The sequence below is a fragment of the Ahaetulla prasina genome, chromosome 7, assembly GCF_028640845.1.
Source record: "Ahaetulla prasina isolate Xishuangbanna chromosome 7, ASM2864084v1, whole genome shotgun sequence".
Classification (NCBI taxonomy): Eukaryota; Metazoa; Chordata; class Lepidosauria; order Squamata; family Colubridae; genus Ahaetulla; species Ahaetulla prasina.
In genome coordinates, this window is record NC_080545.1 from 97,651,392 (window position 1) to 97,666,312 (window position 14,921).

A 14,921-nucleotide genomic window follows, 5' to 3' on the forward strand; every position below is an offset into this window, starting at 1 on the left:
GGAGCTGATACCGTTGGCATGGAGAAGTGTGATGTGTTTTCCTGGATCAAATCAGATTTGTTTTGAGGAAGGAAGGAAGGAAGGGAGGGAGGGAGGGAGGGAGGGACGGAGGGAAGAAGAGGCAAATAAGAGGGGGAAGGAAGGAAGTAAAGGAAGGAAGGGGAGGACGAGAAGGAAGGGAGGGAGGCAGGAAGGGGAGGAGGGAGGAAAGAAGAAAGGAGGGAGGGAGGGAAGGAGAGGAAATAAGAGGAGGAAGGAAGGAAAGGGAGGAGGAAGAAGGGAGGGAGGAAGGAAGGAGGGACGGAGGGAAGAAGAGGCAAATAAGAGGAGGAAGGAAGTAAAGGAAGGAAGGGGAGGAGGAGGAAGGAAGGAGGGAGGGAGAGGCAAATAGGAGGAAGGAAGGAAATAGAGGAAGGGAGGGGAGGAGGAGGAGGAAGGAAGGAAATAGAGGAAGGAAGGGGAGCAGGAGAAGGAAGGAAGGGGAGGAGGAGGAAGGAAGGCGGGAGGAGGAGGCAAATAGGAGGAAGGAAGAAATAGAGGAAGGAAGGGGAGGAGGAGGAAGGAAGGAAGGAAGGAGTGGGGGAGTGAGGGAAGGAGAGGCAAATAAGAGGAGGGAAGGAAGTAAAGGAAGGAAGGGGAGGAAGAGGAAGGAAGGAAGGGGAGGAGGAGGAGGAGGGAGGAAGGGAGAAGGGAGGGAGGAAGGAGAGGCAAATAAGAGGAAGGAAGTAAAGGAAGGAAGGAGGAGGAAGGAAGGAAGAGGTAAATAGGAGGAAGAAGTAGAAGAAGGAAGAAAGGGAGGGGAAGAAGAGAAGAAGGAAGAAAGGGAGGGGGAAGAAGAGAAAGAAGAAAGGTAAAAGAAAGGAGGGAATGAAGGAAGAAAGGAAGATGGAAGAAAGGAAGTAGAGAAAAGAGGGAGGTAAAGAAGGGGATGAACAAGAAAGAAAGGAGAAGAAGAATGGGAGGGAGAGAGGAGAGAAAGGAGAAAGACAAAGAGGAAGGGAGGAATTAGAAATCAGAACTGTGAACAGAATTCTTCAAGAGACAATCTCAATCCTGCCTAAGACCCAGAAATAAAACAAGCCCTAACTAAGTTTTGTTTAAATCTCCCAGGTCCAATGAGGAAAAAAAAAAAGAGGGAGCGAAAAAACCCTCCATCGGGGAAAAGAGGTGGGAGAGAGTCCAACTGCTTCCTATTTCTGACCATTTCGTGGGATCGAGTTCTGCCTGTTCCCCTCGAGGTGTTCAAAGTTGAAATAAAACATTGACCCCCTTCCCACCCGTACGAAGCAAAAACTCGGAAACCCCAAACGGCGGCTTTAAACGTCTTTCCAGGAGAGGCCCCTCCCATCTGTTTCCTCCTGTGACTCTCTCAATAGCTCCCTACCATCAGCCCCCCCAGTTGCGCCCCATTTTGGACCTAGAAGGCCTCCCTGCAGCCTCCTGGGAGTGAAAACGGGCCACAGGGGGTGGGGGGTGGGGTTGTACCGCACCCCCCCCACCCCATTTTGGGCCTACCTCCATGGGAGCCAAAATGAGGCGTGTGGGGACTCCTGGAAGGGGCAGGGCAGGGAGGGGGCAGAGCCAGCCAGAAATTTAACTACCGGTTCTCCCGAACCGGCTGAATCCCACCACTTCTGTTATCCTTTCCTCTTTCCAGGTGGACCTGCAGAATCTCTCTGGAATTCCCTTTCATCGTCCGGGGAGTCCTCGACTTACGGCCAAAGCTGAGCCTCAAAGTTTATGTTGCTAAGCGAGACCCTTTGGGAAGCGGGTTTCGCCCCACGTTACGACTTCTTCTTGCCACCGTTCTTGAGCGAATCGCTGCCCTTGTTAAATCCGTCCCTCTGGCTGTTAAGCGAATCGGGCTTCCCCCACCCCACCCCATCCCTCCCGTGGACTTGGTTTGTCAGAAGGTCGCAAAAGGGGATTGCGTGGACCCCCCCCGGGATGCTGCAGCCGTCATAAATATGAATCAGTTGCCAAGTGGCTGAATTTTGATCACCGGGGATACTGCAATGGTCGTAAGTGTGGAAAATGGGTCCCTTTTTTTCAGCGCCGTTGTAACTTCGAATCGGTTGCTAAATGAACAATTGTAAATCAAGGACTATCTGTAATAGCATTAGTATGTCTATATCTTTGATGCCGAAGCCACTGGAGTTTTCTTTAAAGAAAAGTCTGGACTGCTACTTGTCTCAAATGGTATAGGACTGTGATGGAGAACCTATGACACGTGCGCCGGAAGCGACACGCGGAGCCGTGTCCCCTGGCACGCAGGGCGTCGCTCATTCCTCTTCCGGGTTTCTGGCACACACGACCATCAGCTGGCCCTTTTGCGTGTGGCAGTGCTGGAAACTGGAAGAGCTGGTCTTCCATTTTCCTACATGAGCATGTGCGCCAGTGTGCTGGAAACCGGAAGTTCATTTCCGGGGCGGGGCTGGGGGCTGGGGGAATGCGCTCTGGGCCAGGGGTCTCCAACCTTGGCAATTTTAAGACTTGTGGACTTCAGCTCCCAGAATTCCTCAGCCAGCTGAAGTCCACAAGTCTTAAAGTTGCCAAGGTTGGTAGAGGGGAATTGAGAGTGTGATTAAGTGTGGAGTGACTAGAGATTATAATTTAGGAATTATTTTAGATTATGATTGTTAGTTTTGATACCCTGCATTTTGTTCTGGGAAGTCGGGGTGAGGGGTGGGGGGTAAGGGGGTGGGGAATTGGGGGGTTCAGGCTAGAGTTGGAGTGATGGTTAATGTACAGGGATTATTGAAGATGTATAAATTAATGTAGGGTCGGGTCTGCCCAGTTACCCTTTTAGAATGGTGGGGAGGGACAAAAGAGGAGAGAGTAGGAGGTAGGAAAGAGGAGAAGAGGAAGGAAGAGGGGTAGAAAAGGGAGAAGGAAGGTGTAGGGTGGAGGGAGGAGATGATGTAGATAAGAGAAGGAGAGGAAGGTCTGGAAAGTAGAAGAAGGTAGAAGAGGGAAGAGAGTTAAAAGGGTGGTGGTGACTGGGCAAGCCCGACTAATTGTATATAACTGTACATTGGATGAGTTGTTTGACATGATTGTAAAAATAAAACTTTTTTATGAAAAAAAAAGTTGCCAAGGTTGGAGACCCATGCCCTGGGCAGCTCCTCTGGTATAGGATCTCCTGCTTGAGCAGGGGGCTCGACTGGAAGACCTCCAAGGTCCCTTCCAGCGCTGTTCTGATTGATCGATGGATTATTCCAGCTGTAGAAGCTGCTTCCACAGAAAAAAGCGCCTGGCAGGAAATTGGATAGATTATATTGTGGCCTTTGCAACTTGCATTTCGTCGGGAAAGGCAACACAAACACGCCCGCCAACGACTCAAAGTAAGAACACTTCTGCACCTCCAATTCCGTGCTAGGATCAGAGGTGGGTTTCAGCAGGTTCTGACCAGTTCTGGAGAACCGGTAGCGGAAATTTTGAGTAGTTTGGAGAACCGGTAGTAAAAATTCTGACTGGCCTCGCCCCCATCTATTCTCTGCTTCCCGAGTCCCAGCTGATTGGGAGGAAATGGGGATTTTTGCAGTAACCTTCCCCTGGAGTGGGGAGGGAATGGAGATTTTACAGTATCCTTCCCCTGGAGTGGGATGGGAATGGGGATTTTACAGTATTCTTCCCCTGCCATGCCCACCAAGGCATGCCCACCAAGCCATGCCATGCCCACCAAGCCATGCCCACAGAACCGGTAGTAAATTTGAAACCCACCACTAGCTAGGATCTCTACCTAATCTCTAATGCTGGATCTTATTTATGGGTCTTGGCAGCATCCTGTGGTTTAGGAAGGCAATCCCGAGAGAAAATAGGGGATACGCTTTGGTGGTCTTCAAAGGAGAGGCCATTAACTCAAGTCGAGTTGGCGTTCTCCCAACAGATACAACATTCCCGGTTTAGGAAGGAGAAGCAAAGGATCTGGAGTGCTTGTTCAAGTAACTGGAGAAGGAGCAGGTGAGGGACACAGGTGACCCCAGCTTGGGAGAGCAGTTCTCTTTCCGTTGCACAGCCAATAAAAGTAACCTCGATTGATTGATTGATTGATTGATCAAACCAAACCAAACCAAACAGAAAAAAACAAGGAAAGGAAACTGTATGAAAATCAGAAGAAGGGAAGAGAGAAAAGGCAGACTTCCCTTCTCCGCCCAATCTCCAGAGATTGGTGGACAATCCTCTTGGTTTCACAGGTCCCTGAGCGGGGCCTTCTTTCCAATTGACGTTCCTCTGGAGCAAACCGCTCGGTTCCTCCTCATGAGGACAAAAGAATCGAGGAGAGGCAGCCATTGTTTTTCTTGTGTTTTTCCCTCCCTCCCCCCCCAACGGTGGGTGGGACTTCTGAAGGCAAGAGAGCAATCCTCCCTTGGCACAGCTTCTGAACGAACCCTGGGCTCCTGTCAGCCCGCGGATGGCGTGCTCTCAAAGCAGCAAAGTATGGTGGAGGTGAACCCCAAAGTTATTCCTGCTCAGTTCATGGAGCAGGTAGCGGTACATTCTGGTTGCCGCCAAAGAAGAACCTGCAGACAAACAGGGACTCCGCCTGAAGACCGCCTGCCTTCGGGGAGTCCTTCTTGAAGATGTCCCTCAAAATCCTTGAAGACTCAGTTCCTTGGTTTTGGTAGGTTCGGCAGGTGACGCTCCGAGACTTCGACGCGTCTTCTGGAGACTCTCCTTGGCAGCCAGTTGGAAACTTGCACTTGATGAAAACTGAAGTGAGGCACGGCTTGGTTTTTGTGTTTGTGTGTGTGTGTGTGTTCTTTTTGTTCATTTGTTGTGTGTCAATCCCTCCTGGAAACGTCCTCTAGTGGGGCAGTTCTCAGCTGTCTATGCTCATGAGGGTTATAACTTGTTCAAGTTTGTAGGTGAGCTTCTGCTTGCCCGCTTGGTCATCTTGATCAAGGGCTCCAAGGATCTGTGCGAAACAGAGAAAGGAGAAAGGTGTTAGTGTGCGGACGACTTGCGTCCAGCCGGAAGGAACCGCCAAAGGGATGGTCTTCAACCTGATCTCTTAAAAGTCCATAAGCATAAGTTGTAGGATAGGGGTGTCAAAACTCAAGGTAGTGGTGGGATTCAGCCAGTTTGCACCGATTCGGGAGAACCGGTTGTTGGAAGAAATCTCCATTTGTTTTTTTCCACCACTTTACAGGGCTAATCCTGTAAGGAAGGCAGGAAGGAAATATTCTGGTGGTGTTTCTAGCCTAATCTTTATTGCCCTGCTTACAGAAACCGCCTCTTTGGTTAACCCTTATTACATTGTAACAGCTAAGCGCCCATCGGCGTGAGTGATGTTGAGTTGGTCACGCCCATACAGTCACATGACCACCAAGCCACACCTACCCAGCTGGTCATTAGGGCAGAGAACCAGTTGTTAAATTATTTGAATCCCACCATTGCCTACGGGTCAGATCCGGGCCAGAGGGTGCTTAAATCTGGCCTGTTTTCGGCCTCTGCCTGCTAAAAATGGTCTGTATGGGGGCTGCACAGGGCTTCTGTGCGCCCTGTTCTGGCCAGCAAAGTGCTGCAGGAGCTGAAAACAAGGCAGAGGGGGCCGTGTGCGCCCCCCGCAGCCCATTTTGGCTGGCAGGTTCCTTCAGGAGGTGTCCATCCTGTCTCCCCCACTCCCCACCAGCCCACGGACGAGAACTACAATGTTGATCCGGCCCTCAAAGAAATCCAGTTTGACACCCCTGCTGTAGGAGAAGGAGAGGCAGAGCCTGAAGGAGGAGTCAAGAGAGGAAGCAGCCTAGAATCGTTACATTCTCACAGGCGGTTCGTCACCAAAACAAATCACGCCATCCCAGTTTAACTGCATTGGGCGCAAGATTTAAGTTGGGTGTTTTGCACAAGAGTTAAGGTTCGCCTGCTTCCTGGGTGTTGCAAACCTAGCTTGTTTGTTTAGCTTACGGTGACGATGTTTATCTCTTAATACGCTTGTCGTGGTTTGCATAGAGTTCATTTGGGGGATTGGCAAAACAGATTAAATCTCACCCTGGCCCAATGAGCTGGGTTCATAGAATACTGTATACTAAACTATCAAAATCTCTCTCTCTCTCTCTCTCTCTCTCACACACACACACAAGAGCCTATAGAGAACACTTAACCAATGGTAACATTATTTAAATTTAGCTTTTGGGCAAGTGCTTAAACATGCAGTCATGATCGACATAATGAAGTGGAATTGCAATCCAATTAGGCAGGGATGAATAGCAATACCCATAGCCCTTAGACTTCTGTATCAATTCAAAGTGCTTTCCAGCTCTCTCTAAACCATTTACAGAGTCAGCCTTTTACCCCCAACAACCTGGGTCCTCATTTTACCAACCTCGGAAGGATGGAAGGCTGAGTCAACCTTGAGCCGGTCAGGATCGAACTGCAGGCAGTGGGCAGAGTCAACCTGAAATATTGCATAATCACTCTGCCACCATGGTTCTCTAAGATGTATCCATCCATTCATCCTAAATTCTAGACCAATCAATCATCCATCCTTCTATCCATCCACATATTCATCCATACCAACCAAACTACCTACCTACATTCATACATCCAAAATTCCAGTCCTTCCTTCCTTCCTTCCTTCCTTCCTTCCTTCCTTCCTTCCTTCCTTCCTTCCTTCCTTCCTTCCATCCATCTATCCATCCATCCTAAATTCCAGACCAATCAACCAACCATCCATCCATGCCTACCTACTACATCCAAAATTCCAGTCCTTCCTTCCTTCCTTCCTTCCTTCCTTCCTTCCTTCCTTCCTTCCTTCCTTCCTTCCTTCCTTCCTTCCTTCCAACCATCCATCCTAAATTCCAGACCAATCAACCAACCATCCATCCATACCTACCTACATCCAAAATTCCAGTCATTCCTTCTTCCTTCCTTTCCTTCCTTCCTTCTTTCCATCCTTCCATCCAATCATCCTTCCTAAATTACAGACCAATCAACCATCCATCCTTTCATCCATCCACCTATTGATCCATACCAACCAACCTTCCTACCTACACCCAAAATTCCAGTCCCTCCCTCCCTCCCTCCCTCCCATTCATCCATACCTACCTATCTATCTACATACATAAATACATCCAAAATTCCAGGCCTGCCATCCATCCATCCATCCATCCATCCATCCATCCATCCATCCAACAAATAGTCAGACTTGATGATCCTCAAGGTCCCTTCCAACTCTTATGGTCTAGATCAGTGTTCCTCAACTATGGCACCTTTAAGATGGGTGGATTCCCACTCCCAGAATTCCCCCAGGCAGCCATGTTAAGTCCCCACCACCATCTAAATTGCTGAGGTAGAGAAGCACTATCCTGGATGAGTCCATGGAGCGATTTGCAGGCAGGCTTGTCTGTCATCCAAAGATAAGCCAATTGCAAAGCCCCATTTTCCTCTGGCTTTTACTTCCCTGAGTCTTAAGACCAGTGATGAAATCCACATTTTTTTACTACCGGTTCTGTGGGCATGGCTTGGTGGGCGTGGTAGGGGAAGGATCAGGGGTGAGTTCTACTTAACTTTACTATTGATTCCCAATGGGAGGGCGGGCGCTCGTTTGCTTCACTCGTGCACACACACTTCTGCGCATGCGCCATGACACCACCCATGATGTCATGACGAGTAGGTGGAGCCTTCCACCGGTTTTACTACTGGTTCTATAGAACCGGACCAAACCGGCAGCAACCCACCACTGGGAAATATACCGCAAAATCTCCATTCTCACCCCACTCCAGGGGAAGGATACTGCAAAATATAGGGCTGGGAAGTGGTTCACCAGGCTAATGCAGCCTGTTATTAACACACAGCTGCCTGCAATTACAATTGTATTGTTTTATTTTGCCTGTACACCGCCCTGAGTCCTTCGGGAGAAGGGCGGTATAAAAATCAAATAAATAAATAAATAAATAAATAAATTACTGCAGGCTCGAGTCCCACCAGGCCCAAGGTTGACTCAGTCTTCCATCCTTTATAAAATGGTAGGTAAAATGAGGACCCAGATTGTTGGGGGGGCAATAAGTTGACTTTGTATATAAATATACAAATAGAATGAGACTATTGCCTTACACAATGTAAGCCGCCCTGAGTCTTCGGAGAAGGGCGGGATATACATTCAAATAAAAAGAAAAAAATCCCCATTCCCTCCCCACTCCTGGGAGACGGATACTGCAAAATCCCCATTCCCTCCCCACTCCTGGGGGACGGATATTGCCAAATCTCCATTCCCACCCCACTCTGGGGCCAGCCGGAGGTTGTATTTGCCAGTTCTCCGAACTGCTCAAAATTTCCACTACCGGTTCTCCAGAACCTGTCAGAACCTGCTGGATTTCACCCCTGTTTAAGACATCCATAAAACGGGTTGAAGGCCACCACTAAATGTCAGTTCACCCTTTTTGGCCCCCGCAGCCCTCGACGCCCCACGCTCACCTCTTCGCTGTACTTTCCCACGTATGAGTAGATCTCGGAGAGAGCGCTCATGGTGTTGAACTCATTCATGTGCATGCGCGATTGCTCCGCTAAGTAAGCATTCATATCCTGGTCGCTAATTGCTGGCATTTTGCCGATATCTGAGTAATACCTGGAAGGGAATAAAGCAAAAAAGGTGAGAATCCCGTAACGAAAAGGCTAGATGTGTAGATTGGGAGGGACCTCGGAGGTCTTCTAGTCCAATCCTCTGCTCAAGCAGGAGACCTTATAACAGAGGTCTTCAAACTTGGCAGTTTTAAGACTTGTTGTCAGGTAAAAAATGATCATTTATTTTTATTTATTTATTTATTTATTTTGTCACAACATCATATAAAAAGATTTTATAGTATATAAACATATATATGAGTAAATATTGGGAGGTATAAGCATATATATATATATAGGAAGGAGAAGAGAAAAACAATAGGACAGGAACGGTAGGCACGTTTGTGCGCTTATGCACGCCCCTTATGGTCCTCTTAGGAATGGGGTGAGGTCAATAGTGGAAAGTTTTTGGTTAAAGCTTTTAGGATTATGGGAAGAGACCACAGAGTCAGGTAAAGTATTCCAAGCACTGATGATAAGGATCTGGTGGATTATACAAAACGTTTTGAAAAAGAAGATAAAGTTCCTACCGCAATTTTTTCTTATTGGGAATTATTACGGACTGTACAGTAATTGAGACTAAGCTGATTTTAATAACAGCGGCAAGACTACTGATAGGACAATACTGGAAGAAAAAAGAGTTACCTACAATAGAAGAATGGATATTGAAAGTTGCTAATTTGGCTGAGATGGCCAAAATCTCAGCCTTTTTGAAAGACACTACACAAGAAAAATATCTAACTGAATGGGAAAAAATGGATTGAATATACGCAAAATAGATATCAGATTAAGAGATATCAGATTGCCTTTGAATGATTAGGATGTATTTATCTCTGATTTGTATGGGGGAAGTTAGGATTTGAGAAGAAGGGGAGGATTATAATTTGTGTTAGGGAAAATTTAGCGTATGATTGTTTTTTCTTTTAAACTATACCTTGTGTTTGTTCTGGGAAGTCGGGGAGGGAGGAGGGTGGTTTTGGAGGACGGAAGAGGGGATGGAGTGGGGGAGGGGGAAAGGGGTGATATATAAATATGATTAAATAAATAAATAAATAAATAAATAAATAACTTACAACCATTCATTTAGCCATCATTCAAAGTTACAATGATGCGGTAAAAAGTGACTCACAACCAGTTTCTTGTCCTTACAACTACAGAATTCCCACATCATCATCATCATCATCATCATCATCTCCTTTTAATGACCCCATAATCCCTTGCGGGGTGGAGTCGGGGCAACTGAATGGAGCTGAGTGTTTACTGGCCGGATGCCCTTCCAGGTCGCCTATGCAGAGTTCTATTCAGCAGATATATTCTCAGTGTGCCCAGAGGGAGAAATAGCTGCCTCTACCTAGGATCGAACTCACAGCCTCCTGATTGCGAGGTGAGAGTTCCACCTCTAGGCCACTGTACCACTCACAAAAACCCCACAACATATGATCAAAATTCGGGCAAATTGACAGCTAGCCTGTATCTATGACGGTTGTAGCCTCGCGGGGGTCCCATGTTCTCCATCTGCGGCCTTCCCAGCCAGCTTCCGACAAGCAGAGTCAAGGAGGAAATCTGGATTCACTTAACGACCATACAATTCACTTAACAACCGTGGAGATTTGCTTAACTACTGTGGCGAAAAGGGTTGTGAAATCGGGCCCTGCTCCCTTAACACCTGCCTCGCTCCACCATGAAAATTCTCGTCCCACTTTTGGACGTAACTCGAGCGCTCACCTGTATAGACATTGGAGAAATTTAATAAGCAGGCTCGAGAAGACCAATTGGTGTCTGGTCTGAGTCGCAAAACAACCTCCTTGCAGCTAAGAGAGTTTTGACACCACCCTAATGCGGTGTGAAGATTTACACGTAGAGACCTGGGCTTTTTCAGGAGGCTGCTATTTCGGGGGGGGGGTGTCCCCCAGCTTCTCCCCGGCTTTTAAGTACGTTTGGGCTATGGAGGACAAGGATTTGCAGAAGGTAATCAGTCACTGCCACCGGCAGCTGCGCTCCGCTGTCAACTGGTTAATTAGACGCCGTCATTTACATTTTTAATTCCTGCAATCTGACATTTCGCACGCCTGCCGCACAAATAGCCGCACGTGCGGTTACCCCCACCGCCCCACCACCACATCAGCCTCCGGAATTTGGAAAGTTCGCGGAGAGAGAAGCGGAAAAAAAGCAGGAGCTGAAACGGACAACAGGTGACTTGCGAAGCCACCCGGTTCACCTGCAGAGTTTTGCACCCGTGTTCGGTTCCTTCCCTGAACGGTTCACGTTCATTCCCTGCTAAAGTGACTTTAGAATATAGATGATATAATTTAACACCTCTCTCCAATTTCAGTACAGGTAGTCCTCGACTTACGACCACAACTGAGCCCAAAATACATGGGAGACAGTTGTTAAGTGAGCGGATTGGGCTGAGAGAAAGGGAGTGGCCCAGAGCCAACCAATGGGCTTTCATGCCTAAGGCAGGATTAGAACTCACCGTCTCCTGGTGATTGGCTCAAAGTCACCCAGCTGACTTCCATGCTTAAGGCAGTGCTAGAACTCACCATCTCTTGGTGAGTGGTTCAAAATTACCCAGCTGACTTCCATGTTTAAGGCAGTGCTAGAACTCACCGTCTCCTGGTGATTGGCTCCAAGTCACCCAGCTGACTTCCATGCTTAAGGCAGTGCTAGAACTCACCGTCTCCTGGTGATTCGCTCAAAGTCACCCAGCTGACTTCCATGTTTAAGGCAGTGCTAGAACTCACCGTCTCCTGGCGATTGGCCCAAAGTCACCCAAGCCAGCTTTCATACCTAAGACAAGACTACAACTCACAGTCTCTTGGTGATCAGTTCCAAGTCACCCCGCCAGCTTCCGTGCCTAAGACAAGACTTGAACTCAAGGTCTCCCACTTTCTAGCCTGGTGCTTTAACCACTAGACCAAACTGAATCTTAAATGAATTTCTAAATCTGTATAGGGGGAAAGTTGAGAGGGGAGAAGGTAATACGCTCCTCTCCCATCTCAATAACCAAGTGAAATGAGAACGCATCATTAAAGAGGACATATATAATGTTCCTTTTTCAAGTCTGCAGGGCGAGGGTGAAGAAACAAGAGGCTAAGGGACTGAAACCCCTTATTAAGGTTGTGAATCATCTTGGTGCAGTGATGGGCTGCTGCCGGCTTGGACCGGTTCAGGCGAACCGGCAGTTCCGGAGATCAGCTGGCCTCGCCCATCAGCCCCCACCCTATCCTGTGCTATATTTCCTTCTTTCTGGCTCAGCTGATTTCCGCACCTCCACTCTTCTACTTACTCCGGATATGTCTGCCAGCAGCCAACAGCCAGATAAGCAGAGATTAACACCAGACAAACGATTGTGCAGAAAACAAAACCCCTAATCAAGGAGAAAACCAGACCTCCACCAGAACTGGCAGCTCAAGCTACTGTCTATAAAACATGGAAGCAAACCCGACACTCCCTTTGCACTGATGACGTTACCTGGTCGGGCCATGAAACACATACCAACAACCAACCACGCTCAAAAGAGCACCAAGAACTCCACCGTTCAACCACGAGCTGCAGAAATACTTTTCTTTTGGAAACGGGCGAGTGCATTTATCTGTTGTAGGTTGAAAACCGAGTCCCCCCAAACAGCGTTGGAGGTTCCAGGCAAATGAGGAGACAGACTTAACGGTCCTCCAAAACGACCTGCCGAAAGGCATCCGTGCACTTTATAAATATTCCATTGCTCGCCGTTCTGCTAAGCGGAACATGAGAACGCGCTCGGGGTATTATACCCGATTAAAAATGAATGACGCTTGTGCGAGAAAACCAACAGTGACATAACCCGCTCTGGATAGGCGGGCTCCGTTCTGAACTGTTTGTGAACGCTCGAGGCACTCAGTACACCAGAATCAACCCAAATGGATCCTTCCCGTTTTTAACTTCCCTCCTGGGATAGAAATGCAAATTGACCGAGTGGACTGATGATCCAAACCTGGTTTTCTTCTGGCTTGTTGCACAGTACTGACTGCAAGGTAGCTTGAACGCTCGCCAAATTCAAGCTGATCTATGATAAGGGCAGAGGTGGGTTTCACTTTTTTTTTACCACTGGTTTGCCCTGGGTGCGCACCTTTGCTTCACGCTCGCACTCCTTCTGCACATGACCTTTGCTTGCACACGTGCCTTCCGCGCATGTGCCTGGCCTAGAAAATGTAGCTAAATAGGATGGCATGGCGCCAGGGTAGGTGGGCAGGCCAACCTATGGCTGTTGTGCCTCGCCCGCCCTCCTCTCCTCAGCCAGGCCCCTCCCATCTCCTGCTATCTGAGCCAGAGACTGATAGTGAAGAATGGCCTGGCATGCCTCCAGCCCCCAGCCCTGGCACCATGCCCAGACAGACTGAGCAAACAAACCTCCCTCCTACAGCGTGTGAGCACGAAGCCAGCCACGAGCTAGAATTGCCGGCAGCGGATCAGGAGGACAGAAAGTCACAGTGGATGGATCCCCGCTTCCGGAGAATGGAGAGGCGATGTCAGCAAAAGGAAGGGAGGGGCAGGCCTGGATAAGTGCTGAGTCATGGAGCCACACCCTATGGCCTATATAAAGGGTCTGCTTTCTGGCATTCCTTGAGTCAGGCAAAGTCTCATCTGGTTGCTGAAGTCACACCTTGGATTCCTGCCTGCCCTGAGAACTCTGAAAGGAATTTGGCAAAGCTGCAGAGGCTTCGTGGCCACGCTTGATACAGACTTCCCAGAGCCGGCTATCAGAGGAGGAGTGGGACACGACAATGGCTACCGCTACTGGTTCGCCTGAATAAGGAGTGTTGAAGTGTGTGTCTGTGTGTCTCTGTATGTGTTTTGCAGCCTGTAACAAGAGAGCCCTTGATCTGTCTTTCAGACAGCAGGCGAGGCAGAGCGATGGGTTTTTCTTGCTCTGAGGTGCAAACCTGGTGTGATATCGCAAAATGTTCGTTCAGCATCTGTTAGCCGAGTTCTCCAGTCCTACCTTCAACATCTGGATGGCTTGAGAATAAAGGACCCCGAACAAATTCCAAGCTAATTCAAATGCAAGTCTAGCCTGTTGGCCAAAAAGATGGTCATTTCCACACAGACCCCATGCCATCACTCGGCCAAATAACTAATTCTCACAACACGGTCAAACTATTTAGAGTCAGCCTATTTATAGAGCCTATTATAGAGTCAGCCTATTGCCCCCAACCAATCTAGGTCCTCATTTTACCGTCCTTGGAAAGACGGAAGGCTGAGTCAACCTTGAGCCGGTCAGAGTCGAACTGCTGGCAATGGGCAGAGTTTACCCTGCAATACTGCATTCTAACCACTGCAGTCACCACAGCAAAACTCACTTTACAAAGGTCTCCCTTAGCAACAGAAATTTTGGGCTCCATTGTGGCTGTAAGTCGAGGACTACCTGTAATCTGAACTCCTTACATCATAAGCGGGGAATCGGTCTGAACACGTTACATAAATACAAGAGGGCAAGGTGAGACCAGCCCTCCCCAACTAATGCCTTTAAATCTTATCTGGTCTTTCCTAGGCAAAAGCTACCAGTCTTGGAAGATTCCTGTTCTATGGGCAGAAAGCAATAAAGTAGCTAACTTGAACTCTCCAGGAAGATCTGGCTGTTCGGCCCTGATAGTTTGTTTCTTCTGCATCCTTCATCTCTTCTCTTCTCTTCTCTTCTCTTCTCTTCTCTTCTCTTCTCTTCTCTTCTCTTCTCTTCTCTTCTCTTCTCTTCTCTTCTCTTCTCTTCTCTTCTCTTCTCTTCTCTTCTCTTCTCTTCTCTGATCCATTCTTATTGTTTTATTTCTCTCCTCTCCTCTCCCCTCCCCTCCCCTCCTCCATTCCATTCTTATTGTTTTATTTCTCTTCTCTTCTCTTCTCTTCTCTTCTCTTCTCTTCTCTCCTCTCCTCTCCTCTCCTCTCCTCTCCTCTCCTCTCCGTTCTGTTCTTATTGTTTTACTTGTCTTCTCTTCTCCTCTTCTTTTCTCTGTTCATTCTTATTGTTTTATTTCCCTTCCCTTCCCTTCCCTTGTCTCCTCTCCTCTCCTCCATTCCATTCTTATTGTTTTATTTCTCTTCTCTACTCTTCTCTTCCCTTCCCTTCCCTCCTCTCCTCTCCTCTCCTCTCCTCTCCTCCATTCCATTCTTATTGTTTTATTTCTCTTCTCTTCTCTCCTCTCCTCTCCTCTCCTCTCTGTTCTGTTCTTATTGTTTTACTTGTCTTCTCCACTTCTCTTCTTTTCTCTGTTCGATTCTTATTGTTTTATTTCTCTTCCCTTCTCTTCCCTTCCCTCCCCTCCCCTCCCCTCCCCTCCTCCATTCCATTCTTATTGTTTTATTTCTCTTCTCTTCTCTTCTCTTCT

The 14,921-nt window shown here is 48.0% G+C and overlaps 1 protein-coding gene across 1 annotated transcript in view; it reads right to left on the reverse strand.

Moving 5' to 3' along the window:
* Window positions 1-806: 806 nt before the first annotated feature.
* Window positions 807-14,921, reverse strand: part of PLXNA4 (plexin A4) — a 703,335-nt gene continuing 689,220 nt past the window's right edge. The window contains exons 32-33 of the mRNA XM_058190650.1: window positions 8,419-8,569; window positions 807-4,918 (exon numbers count right to left, since the gene is read on the reverse strand). Of these exons, the coding sequence (XP_058046633.1) occupies window positions 4,823-4,918; window positions 8,419-8,569 (247 nt within the window). The 3' untranslated portion in view covers window positions 807-4,822. The remainder of the gene's footprint in view (window positions 4,919-8,418; window positions 8,570-14,921) is intronic.